The following is a 14,289-nucleotide window of genomic DNA, read 5'->3' on the forward strand; positions in this document are numbered from 1 at the left end:
ACAGCCATCTCGAGAGCTGCCAGCCTTCCGGCCAGCTCGCAGCCCCCGGCCATTTGCGGGATAAATTATGAATTTTAATTGTCAGAGCATCTTAATGTTTAAAGGCTTCTATATATAGGCTCTGCCCTCCAGGAGCGGCAGGCTTGGTGGAGAGGAGTGGGAGTCGGGCAGGGCTGACAGGAAGCCCATTCTGGGTGAGCAAAATGGGCTCCAGCCAGTGCACCCCGCCCTGCTGTGTGATCTCAGGGGAGTCGTGGACCACTCTGGGCCCTTCCCGCCCCTTGCACAAGGTTGCCCAGTACCCCCACTTAGATGGGAGCTGTCCCAGAGCTGAGGTGGGGCAGGCAAGTGCCTATTCGGGGGGGGGGGGTAACCTGAGAGGGGCCCAAGGACAACCCCAGTCCTGCACCCCAGTATCTCCCTTCTCATGTCTTGAGATGCCAACCCAGGCTCTTGGGAACAGGAAGATGCCACTCAAGGCCCCCAGCGCCATCCCCTGCCCAGGCCAGTGGCCCCTTGGGACACGCTTGCCTCATCCCCACTCGTCCTTTCACACCTTCCTGGGGCCCCCAGGGGGACCCCTCTCTGCAGCCCCAGCCATCAGGGCCTCTCTATTTGGGAATAGCTCAGGCCTGGAAATCAGCCAACCCTCACCTGGGAGAGCTATAGGCCTTGTGCTTGGGGTGGCGGGTGTCACAGCCTCATAGACTGAGGCTGGCAGTGAGAGGCTGAGGGGTGTGGTGGAACTAGCCTGGGATTTGGGATTAGCCAGAGAGCTAAATAGAATGATGATGAGAATGATGATTAGAAACCCCTCATAGGTGGCCTTTGGTATGCCAGGCATTATTTCAAGCACTTTGCATATAAAAATTCATTTAATCTCACACCAACCCATTGAGGTAAGTGCTGCCATTATCCCCATTTTGCAGATGGAAAAAGCAGAAGCACAAAGAGGTTCCATAACTTGCTCGAGGTCAGTGTTAGCATGATTTGAACCCCAGTGGTTTGGCTCCAGAGTCCATGCTCTTCATCATTTCCCTATAGTGCCTTTTTTTTTTTTTTTTTTTTTTTTAAATCTAACACTAACATAGCATCAGCTATGTGCCAGGCACGAACCTGTATGATCTCCATAACCACCCTAAGAGGCTAGTATTATCCCCATTTTACTGATTAGAGAACTGAGGTGCCAAGAGGTGATGCACCTTGCCCGAAGTCCCACAGTGATGAGTGCCAGAGCTGGGACTGAGCCTGAGGCAGTCAGACTCCCAGCTGTCCTGCCCACTCCTGCATACTGCCTCCCTCTGATTCAGGTTCAGGGGCCTGCTGAGCTTCGTCATCTTGGGCAAGTGGCTTTGCCTCTGGGGACCACAAATTCCTCACTGGGAAGCGGGGAGGGCAGACGTCACACTGCCCTCACTGCTGGGGGCTTAGAGTTCAGGGAGAGGGAAGGGAAGAGACACTTACATCGAGCACACACACTAAGTGCTTTGCTGAACTACCCCACCAACCCTCACCACGTTACACACCCGCTTCACTGATGGGGAAACTGAAGCTCTGAGCCATTAGTTCACCTGCCCGAGGTCCTGAGCTTGTCTGGCTCCAAAGCCATAACACCCTTAGAGACCCTCACACAGATGAGGAAACTGAGGCCCAGGGGCATCAGGGACTTGTCCAAGGTCCCACAGCATCTCCGGGCTAGGGCCTAGGAAGGACCCCAGCATCCCAACCGCAGCCACCTTCTCTCCCCAACATCATACAAGGGTCACATGGCCACCCCATGGCGGGGCTGGGTCAGGGACAGGTGAGAGTTTGGGTTATTTCTGCCTCAAAAGGGGAAAAGACTGAAAAACAACCCTCAAAAACATCACAAACCAAGGTCCAGTGAGTTCTGTATAACATGGACAGGCAGATTATAAATAAAACACTTGCCTCTCTCCCAGCCCTGGCAGTTCAAAGCCCTCTCTACTCAAATGAATCTTGGCCACGCCACTGCCAGAGTCCATTTTTCCAACCTGGTAAACTGAGCCCAGTATCCAGGAGGTGATGGAGCCTCCAGTCAGACACATACAGGAGGAATGTCCTGTTCAGGCACAATGGATGCCACTAACCGGCTGCCCATTCATAAGAAGCCCAGACTTGGGAGAGGAACTGGCACCTCCACAAATCTCTAAGGAGCATATCAAGGCAGAGGCTGCAAAGGTCTACTGCAGGCCCAGAGAGGGGAGCCAAGACCCATGGGTGGGCTCACGGGGAGGCCCATTCAGCTCAGTGTGAGGAATCTGATGAGACATTAGATGGCTCAGGACAGAAAGTCTGCCTCGGTAGTAAGTGAGCAGCCCATCATGGGAGGCATGCAAGCTGAGACCATGATCGAGGCAACTGCAGGAGGCCTCCTCTGCTGGGATCTACACCTCAGTAGCCCCTCTCAGCTCTGAGATGCCCCTGTGTTGCATCCAAGTAAAGGAACTTGAGATGGCCAGTCCCCACCCCCCTACTCCCACATCTGCAGCCCTGCACCGGGCTAGGCAGAAGAAGCTTGCTGGCCAGGCCCCCAACCCCTCCCAGAGCTGAGAGCAGGTTCTCTGCAGAGGGAAGCAGAGGAGGTGGCAGAGAGAGATTAATTCCCCAAAACAGGAAAACATAGAAAAACACACACACCACACACCCTAATAACATGTAATAAGAGGTTGGAGACGAGGAACAATGCCCTGGTAATGTCACCCTGGCGGCAATCAATTTGGGTGTCACATGAAATAGGCATAATTATTCCGCCAGCCCCGGTGCTCATCTTTAACCAGCTCCAGGGGCCCAGGCCCAGGCGAGAAAGGCAGAGTGGAATCAGTCGTTGGTGTATCAGGCTGGCAGAGGGAGCTGCTCCAAATTAGCCTCCCAGCACCCAGCTTCTCAGACCCTCTGGGCTGGCAAGGATCTGGAGGGCCTTGCGGGGTTCCTGGAATTTGCTGTCCTTTGTTTGCACTAAACATGCAGGGACTTAACCCCTTCTTGCTCCTCCTTCATCCCACTTGCTTTTGGAGTCCTCCCTGATTGCTCGTATCCATCCCAGACTTCAGGGATGGTAGAGACAGCATCCTCACCACTGGGGGAACGGGCGCCGATGGGATGACTGCTTAGTGAGCACCTAGTACACACTGGCTGCTGCCCATCTCTCAACCTACATTTCATATACCAGAAACCTTGAATTCCAGGAATGCAAATCAAGGCCATCATGAAATACCATCTTACATTCATTCAATCAGTAAAAATCAAGGCCCCTGACAATACCAAGTGTTGATCAGGATGGGGTGCAATGGGAACACTCATCTGCTGGGGTGATGCAAACTGGTCTAACCGATTTGGAAAACACTTTGGCACATATCCTAGTAAGAGTGAATGCAAACATGCCATACAGGCCAGCAATTCTGCTCCTAGCTCTGTGCCCCAGAGACACTGCACGTTGCCTCAGAGATGGGATGAGAAGGTTCCTGGCAGCATTGTTTGTAAGAGCAAAAAATGGAAATAACCTAAATGTCCACTGGTAGGAGAATGTTAATTACACTTTTATGATCACATGACAGAACATTATACATCAGTGAAAATGAGCTACGTCTACTATTATTCACAACAATATAGATGAAGCTTAAATGTGATGAAGAGGCAAATTCCAGAGGACTGCATATAGTTCATGCTCTTTTTAAAAAGTTCAAAAATAACTAAAACTGAACTACTTATATATGTTAAAATATATAATTTTAAAGAGGAAAGGGATTGTTAAATACATAATTTAGAGTAGTCATTGAAAAGGAGGCAATGGGACGGGGTGTGCAGGAGCACATGGGGAGATGTACATCATTACTGGATTGCTGGTGTTTAAGTTGGAGAGTAGGGTAACAGTGTTCATTATAGTATTATTACTACTACTACGATTAATACTAAATGTTTCGATTAATTAACAGGCTGGGCCTGGATTAGTGAGTAAGAGCCCCAGCCTAGAGGTCAGGAAGAAGGCATTCCAGACTGAACCGCAGGTTTGCAAGCTGGGGACTTACAGCGAGTCACTCGCCACCTCTCTGGCTCTGTTTTCTTGGGTATAAAATCAAACCTCTGCACCTACCACCTACAAGGATAAGATCATGAGTGTATCACTGATGTAAACTATGAGTAGCCAGCACTTATTACAGGCTTACTGTGTACCAGGCACTGTTCTAAATGTTTTGCCTATGTTAGCATACCTAATTGTCACGTCCTCCCTTGAGGTGGATACTATTGGTACCCTCACTTTATGGATAAGGAGACGGGCCCAGAGAGATTAAGCAACTTGCCCAAAGTCACAGAACTAGGCAATGGTGGAGCTGAGACTTGAGCCCAGACTTTTGGCTCTGGGGTCCACACTCTTGACAACTTCACTATGAAATAACATTGAAGAAACTGAACACACACAAGTAGATTGTTGTCAGCACAGCTCTACTGAGCCCACAGCACCCAGGGATATTCATTCGTTCGCTTGTTCGTTCGTTCGTTCGTTCATTCATTCATTCATTCATTCTTCCACAACTAAACAAAGGTCAGCATCAATAATGCCTTAAATGTATTGGGAAATGAACCTGCCTTCTCACACTCTTTCTACAAAGAAACTTCCCTGATTCTGGAGTCCCCTGCTCTCTGTGTCTCTGCAGTCTGCTACTTCCCTAGGACTCAGCCAGCCTCCCTCTCTTCCTAAAGCACCTTTGACAACCTCAACCCCCAGGGAGAAATCTCACCCTTCTCTGAGTGCCTGTGTGGGCTACTGAGTACCCTGTTTGTCTCTTCCCAACCCCTGCCTGGGGCATCTTTGACATCTAGCTCTGTGCATTCATGCACAGGTACTCCTTACCACTAGCCAATAGCCACTCCCTTGTACCTCCAAGGGTCTGTCCCATCCCAGGGGCCAGGCAGGAGGGCAAAAGGAAGGGTACTAGGATTGCTCAGGGTGTTCAAGGCAGATCGTGCTTAGCCCAGAGCCAAGCAGGCAGCTTAGCTAGGATGTGCAGAACAAATGCATGTGTGACTGGGCTGGTACAATATTCAGTGCAAACAAGTGTGGTTCTATGCTGTGGGTGACTGGAGAAGGAGGGGCAATGACTTGAAGCAGGCGGAGAGGCTTCTTGAAGGACCTTTTGTCAGGGGATGCAGGGCCAAGCCAGGTGAGGATGGGGGGATACGTGGAGGAACTGGTGGAAACAGAACAGAAAGCCTCCAGAGACTAACCATGGAGGTGGGTGGGGCTGGAAGGCCACTTCCACAGCATGCCACACACAGGACAGCTAGCCCAAGAGACTCCAGCCAGCAAGCTAAGGCCCTGACTCTGAAACCACCACACCTACTGCCCACCACCCCCAACCCTTCCCTGGCTCCACTTTCTCTACCCTCCACCGGACACGCTGCCTCATGCCTCCATGGGACCCTGCATGAATGACTGCACTGCCTTATCTCCCAACAGGAACGCACCCCAACCCCAATTGTGCTTCTCCAGATATCTGTGTCCGAAGGCGCCTGAAGAGCAGCACCACACATGAGCCCTCACCGGCACCAGGGATCCTGTCTGGCCTCACGCAGAACAACCACCCACCTCCACAAGAGGTTGTTTTTTTGGCGCGGTGGGGTGGGGGAGGTGTCCCTCTGGGAGTCTGGGTTTTAGAAAACTATACCCAATATAGGAAAAATGGGTGCCCAGAGGGCAGAGGACGAAGATGAGCCCAGATGAAAGAGGACTATCGCAAGGGGTAAGTGTCTCCACCTCCCTCCCAGTCACACAGGGCTCTTGGCTTTGAGCACATGCCCATCCCCCTGAAAGCAGGTTCCCACTCTTTAACTCCAGACCCTGGGGAACACTGCAGCTTTAACTAAGCCCTACCCAGGGGCTCATGCTTAAATTGTCAGGGGGTGGGGAGGGGGGCAGAGACAGCAAGAACACCACAGGGGGCCTGTCCCTGCCTTCACTAAGCCCCTTCCAGGAGGGGCAGCTGGGTGCTGCTGGGATCCTTGATGTGAGTCTGTGCCCTCTTTCAGCACGGTTCCAAGGAGTTATTGGTCTCTCCCCTGTGCCACCCTATACCCTCCTTCCTACCTCGGGCCATGGGTGGAAAGCAGGAAGGACAGGCATGCCGTCCCAGTAGACCTGCTGCTAGCGCCTTCCCAGAGGCGTGAGGATTTTGAGCTCCTTCCTGGCTTATACAAGGACAAAGGGTCTGGGAGCAGCTGGCCCTCTTCTCCTCACTGACACTCTGCGCTGGATCTGGGGAAGCCCCAGGCTCTTTGCCGCCTGGGTGTCCCGGCTCATTGCTCCCTGGGCATGGGAGGCACCAGTGCTGAAGCCGCTGGCATAATGACCAACAGGGTTGAGCCCAGAGCCGCGGGCCGGGCTGGGCTATGCGCCCTCTGGCTGCCCAAACCAAGCAGAGGACTGAGGAAGGGCTGGGCGAGCAGGAAGGGGCTGTCCAGATGCCACAGCCCCCACCTCAGGGCCTCCTGCACTCCCACCTGCTCAGGGCAGAGCTCTTCCCATCCTCTCAGGCCCCCTTCTGCCCCACCCCAACCCCAAGGCCTCTGAGAACAAAGAGAAGGTGCGGGCACACTTAGGCTGGACCGGGCTGGGCTGTGACCCCAGCAGGAACCGGGAGGGGGCTGCCCACTGGCCTGGCCCCACCCCTCCTCCTCAAAGTGGGATCCGCCCAGAGGGACGCATCTCCTGGCATGCCTTGGGAGCAGAGAGCCCACAGCCCACCCCGAAAAGGGCGTGAGGGGGAGCAGGAGGCTCCCTCCTTACCTCCCTCTTCTCAGCTGGTTCCCACCTCCCACCCGTTCTGCCTTAGAATGAAAAGTGGGGCAGGAGGAGGTGAGAAGCCCGGGCTGAACGCAGACAAAGGGGAGGCCCCTAAAGGGTTCCTGGGTGCTCCTGGTCCCCAACTCCCTTCCTTCCACTCTCCCTACTCCCCATCTCCTTTTCACTGGGCAGGAGCTGGAAAGGGGCGATACTTGTGTGTGGTGGGGAGCTGCCATCCAGGCTGGAGCTTGTGGAGAAACCCAGCCCCTGACCTGTGTCCACCAGCTAGGGAGTGTCTGGTGCTGGTGGGGGCTGCCTGGGAGCACCTGGGGTCCACGAAGGGAGGTACCCACCCAGGGCTGAGCAGGCGGCTTACCCTCTAGAGTGACCAACACTCAGAATGGGAGCGGGGACAAGAAGGGGAGACCACAGCAGGGCTGGGACTCCAGCGGGGCCCCTCCCCAGCTCCAGGCTCCCAGCTTACAAACCCGGAATTTGTTGGGGTTGGAGGGAGGGGTGGTGGGAAAGGAAGAATCTTCATTTCTGAGGCTTGAGGGGAAATCAGGCCTATGATCCCAAAGGAGGTCTGGGTGGCACCGAGGTGCCCTGCAACCCCAGGAGGGCGCAGCCAGGGCCGACGGCGGCCCCCAGGGGCACTCGCCGCGGGGCTGCCCGCTCCGGGCTCGGCCGCGGCCGCCGGGCTCACCTGCATCTCGGGCGCGCCTTCGGTCCGCTCGGCTCGGTCACCAATCGCATGTCTCTCCAGCCGGCCCGGCCAGGCCCCAGCCCCTGCCCAGCCCCCTCCTCCGTCTCCTCCTCCTCCGACACCTCCGCCCGGCAGTCCGCGCGCCCTCGCGGGGCTGGCTGGCCGTCTGTCCGCCCCGCGCGGGCGGCAGCCGAGCCGGAGCCGGGGCCGGGGCTCGGGAGTGGGAAGGTGGGAGGCCGCGGCCCCGGCGGGCGGAGGGGCGGGCGCGCTCAGGACGCGCGACAGGGGCTCCGCGAGCCTGCTTCTGCCCCCTGGGCCGGCCCGGAGCCGCCGCCGCCGCCTCTGCCGCTGGGGCCGGGGTCGAGGCCGGGCGCGCTCCGCCGCGGGGCCGGGGCCGGCGGGCAGAGGCCGCGCATGCTGCTCGGCGCCCCGCGTCGGGATAGGGGCCGGAGCGGCGCGGGTGGGGACTCCGCGCCCTCCGGGGCCGGGACCGGGACCCACCGCCGCCGCTGCCTGCGCTGTCGCCCGCCGCCCGCTCCGGCTCCCGCGCCGGCTCCCGCTCGGGCTCCGCGCTCTGCAGCGGCGCGGGGAGGGAGCGCTAGGAGCGAGCCAGGGAGGGAGGAGGGATCGAGGGAGGAGGGAGCGAGCGAGCGGCGGGAGCCGGGCGGGGGAGGAGAAGGCGCGGCCGCAAAACCTGGTGATGGTGGTGGTGGGGTGGGGGGTGGTTCGTCTCCTTTCAGCGGAAGGGATGGAGAGCGAGGGGCGCCCCAGCCGCTGCCCTGCACGCTTAGGGCAGCGAAACAGGCAGGGGTGCGCAGGCGAGGGGCGCACCAGCCAGGCGCTCCAGCTCCGCGCCCCTCCGGGTCCGGGGCTCCGGGCGAGTCCCGGGCCAGCCGGGTCTCGGGGAGTCCGGCCTGCGGTCCTCCCTGGGTGTATGCGCGCACACCGTTGTGTGTGATTTTGTGTGGCCACATGCGTGTGCATGTGAGCGCGCGAGTGTGTTTACACGTGTTAACTGGGCTGTGGACGAACACACGCACGAGGACGGACAGGGCTCCCCACACGAACAGGGTTGTTTGGAGGGCGGCATGGGGAGGCCGACCAGGAGCCCCCGTCCCCTCCTCTCGAAAGTCCGCAAGGCTAGAGGGCCCAAATTCTAGCGCAGGAGGGAGAGGCAGGCAGAATGGGAAGCTCCAGGGGACGGCGAGGAAGCCGTGCTGGCCCGGCCGCTCTACCCAGGAGCAGGGTCTCGCAAACCTCCTCGCGGCCGGGGTCCCCGCCCAGCCTGGCTTCCTGCCCAGCAGAGGGCGGCAGGCCTCTCTGGCCTGCTCCGTCCGGAGGCCCTGCATCCAGCGGCCAGCAGGGGGCAGCGCAGAGCCTCCGTCTGGGCTTGACTGTTCCCTCCTCCCGGAATGGTCCCGGGGATCCTCGGCTGGGGCCACAACTTCAGATGGGCCCAAGGAATGGGACCTCTCCTCGGAGATCCAGATCCTCCTTGATCCTCAGATACGGAAACTAGGCCAGCAGGGATGTCTTGGCAAAGCCTGCACAGTAGGTTATCACCCTCAGGACCTCACCTTTTTCCTTGTACTACCCTCCTCCATCTCTTTGAAGCCAGACGCCCTTTAACACCAAGCCAGTTTTATTAGAATAACCATCAATGCTGACACCACTCGGCAGGGCCATCCCTTCTCCACTGCTGGGAACAACCCATTAGCACATGAATACTCCTAATAGCTTGAGTCCACAGGGGCAGCTGAGGCTGGGGGAGGGGATCTAGCCTAAAGCCTCTCGGATTCTGGGGCAGACCCTGGAATCCTACTTCCAGTGACACCCCCTCTCCCAGGAAGCCTGCCCAACATCATTGCAGAGATGCCTGGTTGCCACGGAGGGACCTTTCCCCATCCCCAACAGCACCTTGTTTCGCCGCTGTTCAGCCTCACACACAGCCCAAAGGCTTGCACAGACCTTCCGTTCCAGCTGCACCATTTCTGGGTACTTCTCAGTCTCTCTGGCACACCGTTGCTCTGGACAGTCCTGTCTGGAGCACTTTCTCCTGTCTCCTATGTCTATGCCCATCCTCAACCTAGGCCTAGCTAGAGCCCCCTCCTAGCATGTGTCCATGCTATGCTCTACTGTGAACTGCACGTTCACCCTCCAGCAACTCTGGGGGAGGCACTATTGTTCCCCTGGGACAGAGGGAGGGAAGCCCAGGCCCAGAGAGGTTCCAGGCTCTGCCCATGGTCACACAGCCAGCAAGCCGCGGAAAGGGAACTGGACTCGTCTTCTAGGGCTGAGTGGACCAGCAGGGGGCAGGCTCGGCAGAAGGACTTACAGGTGGGAGGTGAAGCAGGGAGGCCAGCACAGGAGTCCCCCTCCTTGCCAGAGCCCAGCGCAGGCGGCTCCCCGGTCCCTCAACTCCGCGCGGCCTGGACCCCTCCCCAGACTCCCCAGCCCCCCCACCCCGGCTGTTTGTGAGCTACCCGTGCGCTCCCGCCCTCCTGCGCCGCCTCCTCCCACCAGCCCGACAGGAATAGACGCTCGCTGGCTCCTGCGTAAAGGCTCCGCCAGGCACCCGGCGGGCGCGCAGACCCGCTGGGGGGCGGGGGCGGGGGCGAGGGCTATTCCTGGTGCGGTGACTGACGCAGGCAAGGCGCGGCCACCACATCTCTCCGCCCCCGACTCACCTGCTCCCTGCCTCAGTGATCTCGGCGGAGAAATGGGGGAGAGCCCACTCATTCCACCTCGCCAACCCCCAGGTGCTACCGAAGGAAGCTGGGGTCCTGGGGTGGGGTGTTTTGGCGCCCACAATGATCCCTCCGCGCCTCGGAGGCAGCAGGGATGACCACAGAGCTGTGTCTGGGAGGAAGGGCCCCTTGGCCTCGGTTCTCCACTGTCAATGGCATCCAAGCCATTCCCCCTTCCCTTTGTCTCCAAAACACATGACCCCTCCCAGCTCTCCCTGTTTTATTCCAATGGAAACGACGGGGAGCTTTGGGGGAACAACTTGGAGGATAGGCCTTTTTGAGGGTCTAGTTTGGGCCTGGTGAGAGTAAGGGTCCCTGACTTTGTCACCTAGAGACTCCAGGAAAAGGGGGTCTGTCACTGGGTCCCCACCCAGTCACCTCTGCATGAGCTGTGGAACAGGCATCTCTCCTCTCCTGTCGGGTGGGGTGGTTCCCAGCAGAGTCCTCTCAGGGGTCTCAGGGCCATGGCGAATGTGACACACTGAGATGGCCTAGTCCAAGTGTTCTCTGGCACAACCAGGGGATTGTGTCCAGGAGGTACAGCTGAAGAATGTTCCCCCGCACCCCAGGCCTTTGTGCCCGCTGGACCACCCTCGTGGCATGCCTTTTCCCTGATTTCTACCTGTGCTTCAAAACCTAACCAAGACCCATCTCTTCTATTCCTGCCTCCTCTCCCCAGACTGAAATGACATTAGAGGCAAGGCCCAAATCTTTTCCCTCTATCCTCAGACTAGGCGCTCCCAAGAGCAGGTCTGAGACTGCGTGTCTCAAAGGTGGGCACACAGCAGACCCTGGCTGCAGGCTGAGAACTCAGCAAGTCCCAATAAAGCAGGAGCCGGTGGCTGGAAGGAGCCAGCCTGACTGCTCACTGCAAAGCGGAGAAGCTGGAATGGGTTTGCCGGGGAACACAGGAGGAGGGGATAAGGCCCTCCAACATGTATTCAGCCCTTACTATAAGCCAGACTCAGCCACACTTCACATCTTCGTCTCTCTGCAAGATCGGCATTGCTGTCCCTACTGTACAGATGAGAAGACCGAGGCTCTGGGAGGGCTGGTGACTTGCTCAAGTTCACTCTGTGCAAGAGTTAGAGCTGGGCTTTGAAGCTCTGTGTGTATCTGATGTTAGTCCTGCTCTCCTTTCACTCTGAGAGGCTGAGGAGGCAGGAAGCAGAGCTGGGGCGAGGACCAAGGGTCCCCCGGGCACAGAAAGGAGAGGGTGGCACACACAGGCCTGCCTACATGCCTGCTCTATGCTGGTCCTATCCACTGGCATCCTAGCAGCTCGCAGGGTTTTACGATGATGATTATTTCTGAAGGCACTTGAAATTAATGATGGCTCTAAAATGGCTGGGACAGCAGAGTCATTGCTGAGACCTCTAATTAGCAAGAAAAACGGAGACCAGGAGCCTGGGAGGCGAGTGGGGGTTGGGCAGCTGGCACTGGGCATGGAGCAGGGCTGGGGGAGTAAGGTGGAGCCAGCATCCAGCTGGGGGGCCCTGTGGAGCTGGGTGCTCAGGTGGACCCCGTGTTCTACTTTATGCTACAAGTTAACTTGTTAACTTGCTGTGTGACCTTGAGGGGGTCACAGCCAGTCCCTGGGCCAAAGTTTCCCCAGCTATGCAATGAGAGGTTGCCCTGTGGGTTCTCTAAGCTCAGGGCTCCTTGGACAACCCTGAGCCCCTAAAAGCTGAAGTCCAGAAGCTGGGGGCCATGTAGCCTCCAAAAGCCACCACAGAGACCCACAGCCCTCCATGGTGGGGTTGCTGAGGCCGCTGTGTAATGAAGTACTAGGCTAGAGTGAAGTGGATCGAGAAGTGGCAGAAAATCCATAGGTCAGGCCCTGCGCTGGTGCACTGTGGAGGCCAGCCAGGGATGGAGGCACCTGAGGGGGCTAGCGGGACAGTCCCTTCTTGGAGGTGGTCCTGGAGATGTGGCCAGGTATAGAGCCTTCCTGCCCCCTCCTGAGAGTCAGAGGGGACTTGGGGACACCAGCTTCCCATGTAAGCATGTCAAAAAGGGTCAGGCCTGAGTATCTTAAAGGAAAGTCCCTCATCCAGTGCTGCCCAAGTCTGGATCCTCCACATACTGCATGGGGCAGCCAACATGGGGAAGGCACAGGGGCTCACCTGAAGGGGTTCTCTCCCCACAGTGGCTGGCCCAAGTTTGTGTGGAGATATGCAGGTTCCCAGGGAGCATCCATGGTGGGTGCAGGCTGAGGCCAAGACTCAAGGGCAAGGGTGTGGGGGGCCCACCCCCCTTAACTGGGGCATCCTCTTCCCTGGCATTTACTTCATGCTTTTCTTGTCATCGATAGCTTTCTCAGCCCCTCAAATCCTCTCCCCTTCCAATTCAGGTCCCTGTGTGTCCCCCTCCTTCCAAAAACCTGCTGAGAACCTCACCTTCCCCTCGGGCGGGGCTGTGTGTCCCTGGACACCTTCCTGAGTCTCAGTTTCCTCCTCTGTATGATAATGTCAGTTTCACGGGGTGGTGTGAGGGTCTCATGACTTAATATGTGGCTGGTATCTACCTGATGCTGATGCAGTAGGAGCTTGATAAATGCAGGTATTTTTAGGTGATCATACTGACTGTCATGGTCACTGGCTGCCTCCTGACCCCTTCTCTGTAAAGTCAGGGCTCTATCCTAAGGTCCCTTTCAGCATTCCCACTCGGAGACACCTGGACCACATTCTCTGTCCCCTGAAAATCAGGAATACCCTGAAGGCATGGATTCATCTTGTCTCCTCCAGTTTCCACAGCCAGCCCAGAGCCCTGATTCCAGAGGGTCTGATGTCTGCAAATTACACTTGACTGAAGTCTCTTAAACAGGAAGGCCCAGTAGATTCCCCTGGAGAGGAGGGCCAGGGCGGCATGGGGGCAGGGATACTCTTGAATCCATACTTCTTACTCCCTCTCACCTTGGGGCTTCGTGCACCCCTGCCTCCAAGGAAATGTTTCAGCACCAGTGACGTGTCACTTGTCTAGAAGCAACGTAGTCGGCAGCCTCCCCTACTGGGAATCTCACTGGGAATCAGGGGAGGCCCAAACGCTCTTGGAGAACTCAAGACAGAAGCCCTGGCAGAGAAATGAGGTCTGGGCCTGGCCCCCACTCAGTGCTGCCACAGCCCTTCTGCACTGGGTGGCCTGGCTGCTGTGTCTACAGTGGCTGAGAAGCAAGAAATTGGTCTGGGGCCAGTCCGTAAAGGGCCCCTCAGCACTACCCCCGTGAAGTCCCTCCAGGAAAACACCCAGTGTTCCTGACCTTGAGTTACTGTGGGATGCAGTTAGGTGTTCTTAAGAAGTCAAGGAAGTGTGCGCTTCTTTAAAACAAAATTAGGAGCAAAAACAAAAAAAAAAACAAATAGAAACTGTAAGGAGATCACTCCCTGGCTCCATGGGAACTTGGGCTCTGTGCTTGGCAGAGAGGCTCCTCCTGAGAGCCTGGCTCGGCTGTCCCCATGGATCATGTCAGGGGGAATTTGAGCTAATGTGTGCAAACAGGCAGCACTATTAGCAAATCCATTCATTAAGCGCTTGCCTTAAGTTCTGTGGTGCAGGAGACTTGTTTATTAACTTAAGTCGGAGCCTGTTATTAAGTCAAAGGCAGCAGAGTGGCTCGAAAGGTGCCCAGCATCAGGGCCAGTCAGTCTTGGGTTCCAGTTCTGACTCTGTCTCTGACTCCTGTGTCACCCTAGGCAAGTCACTTTACCTCTCTGAGTCTCAGTTGCCCAGTGATAGGCAGCCCCTAAGAGGATTCCCAGTGGTCCCTGCCTTCTGGTATTGCCCTGCTTGTGTAATCCCCTCCCCTTCGGTGTGGGCTGGATCAGTGGACCCACTTTTAGTGAATAGAATACAGCAGAAGTGACACAATGTCACTTGTGAGGTTAGATTACAAAACAACTGTGGTTTCCATCTTGGGTACCTTTTATCGATCACTTGCTGTTTGCTATGAGGAGGGCCAGTTGCCATGTTACGAGAAGCCCACATGGAAAGGAACTGATGTCTCTAGTCAACCCCCCATGAGGCCCTGGAACCTTCCA

General features: G+C 57.0%; 1 protein-coding gene across 5 annotated transcripts in view; it reads right to left on the bottom strand.

Annotated features, from left to right (window-relative positions):
- The window catches only part of LINGO1 (leucine rich repeat and Ig domain containing 1), a 206,601-nt gene that overhangs the window by 11,398 nt on the left and 180,914 nt on the right, over positions 1 to 14,289 (bottom strand). Inside the window, exon 1 of one of the 5 annotated variants that reach the window (XM_004088318.3) lies at positions 7,506 to 8,111. The exons of the other annotated variants lie outside the window; for them this stretch is intronic. Within the exon in view, the coding sequence (XP_004088366.2) occupies positions 7,506 to 7,511 (6 nt within the window). The 5' untranslated portion in view covers positions 7,512 to 8,111. Of the gene's footprint in view, positions 1 to 7,505; positions 8,112 to 14,289 lie in introns of those variants that run through there. 5 annotated transcript variants of the gene reach the window in all.

This window comes from Nomascus leucogenys, chromosome 6, assembly GCF_006542625.1.
Source record: "Nomascus leucogenys isolate Asia chromosome 6, Asia_NLE_v1, whole genome shotgun sequence".
Taxonomy (NCBI): domain Eukaryota; kingdom Metazoa; phylum Chordata; class Mammalia; order Primates; family Hylobatidae; genus Nomascus; species Nomascus leucogenys.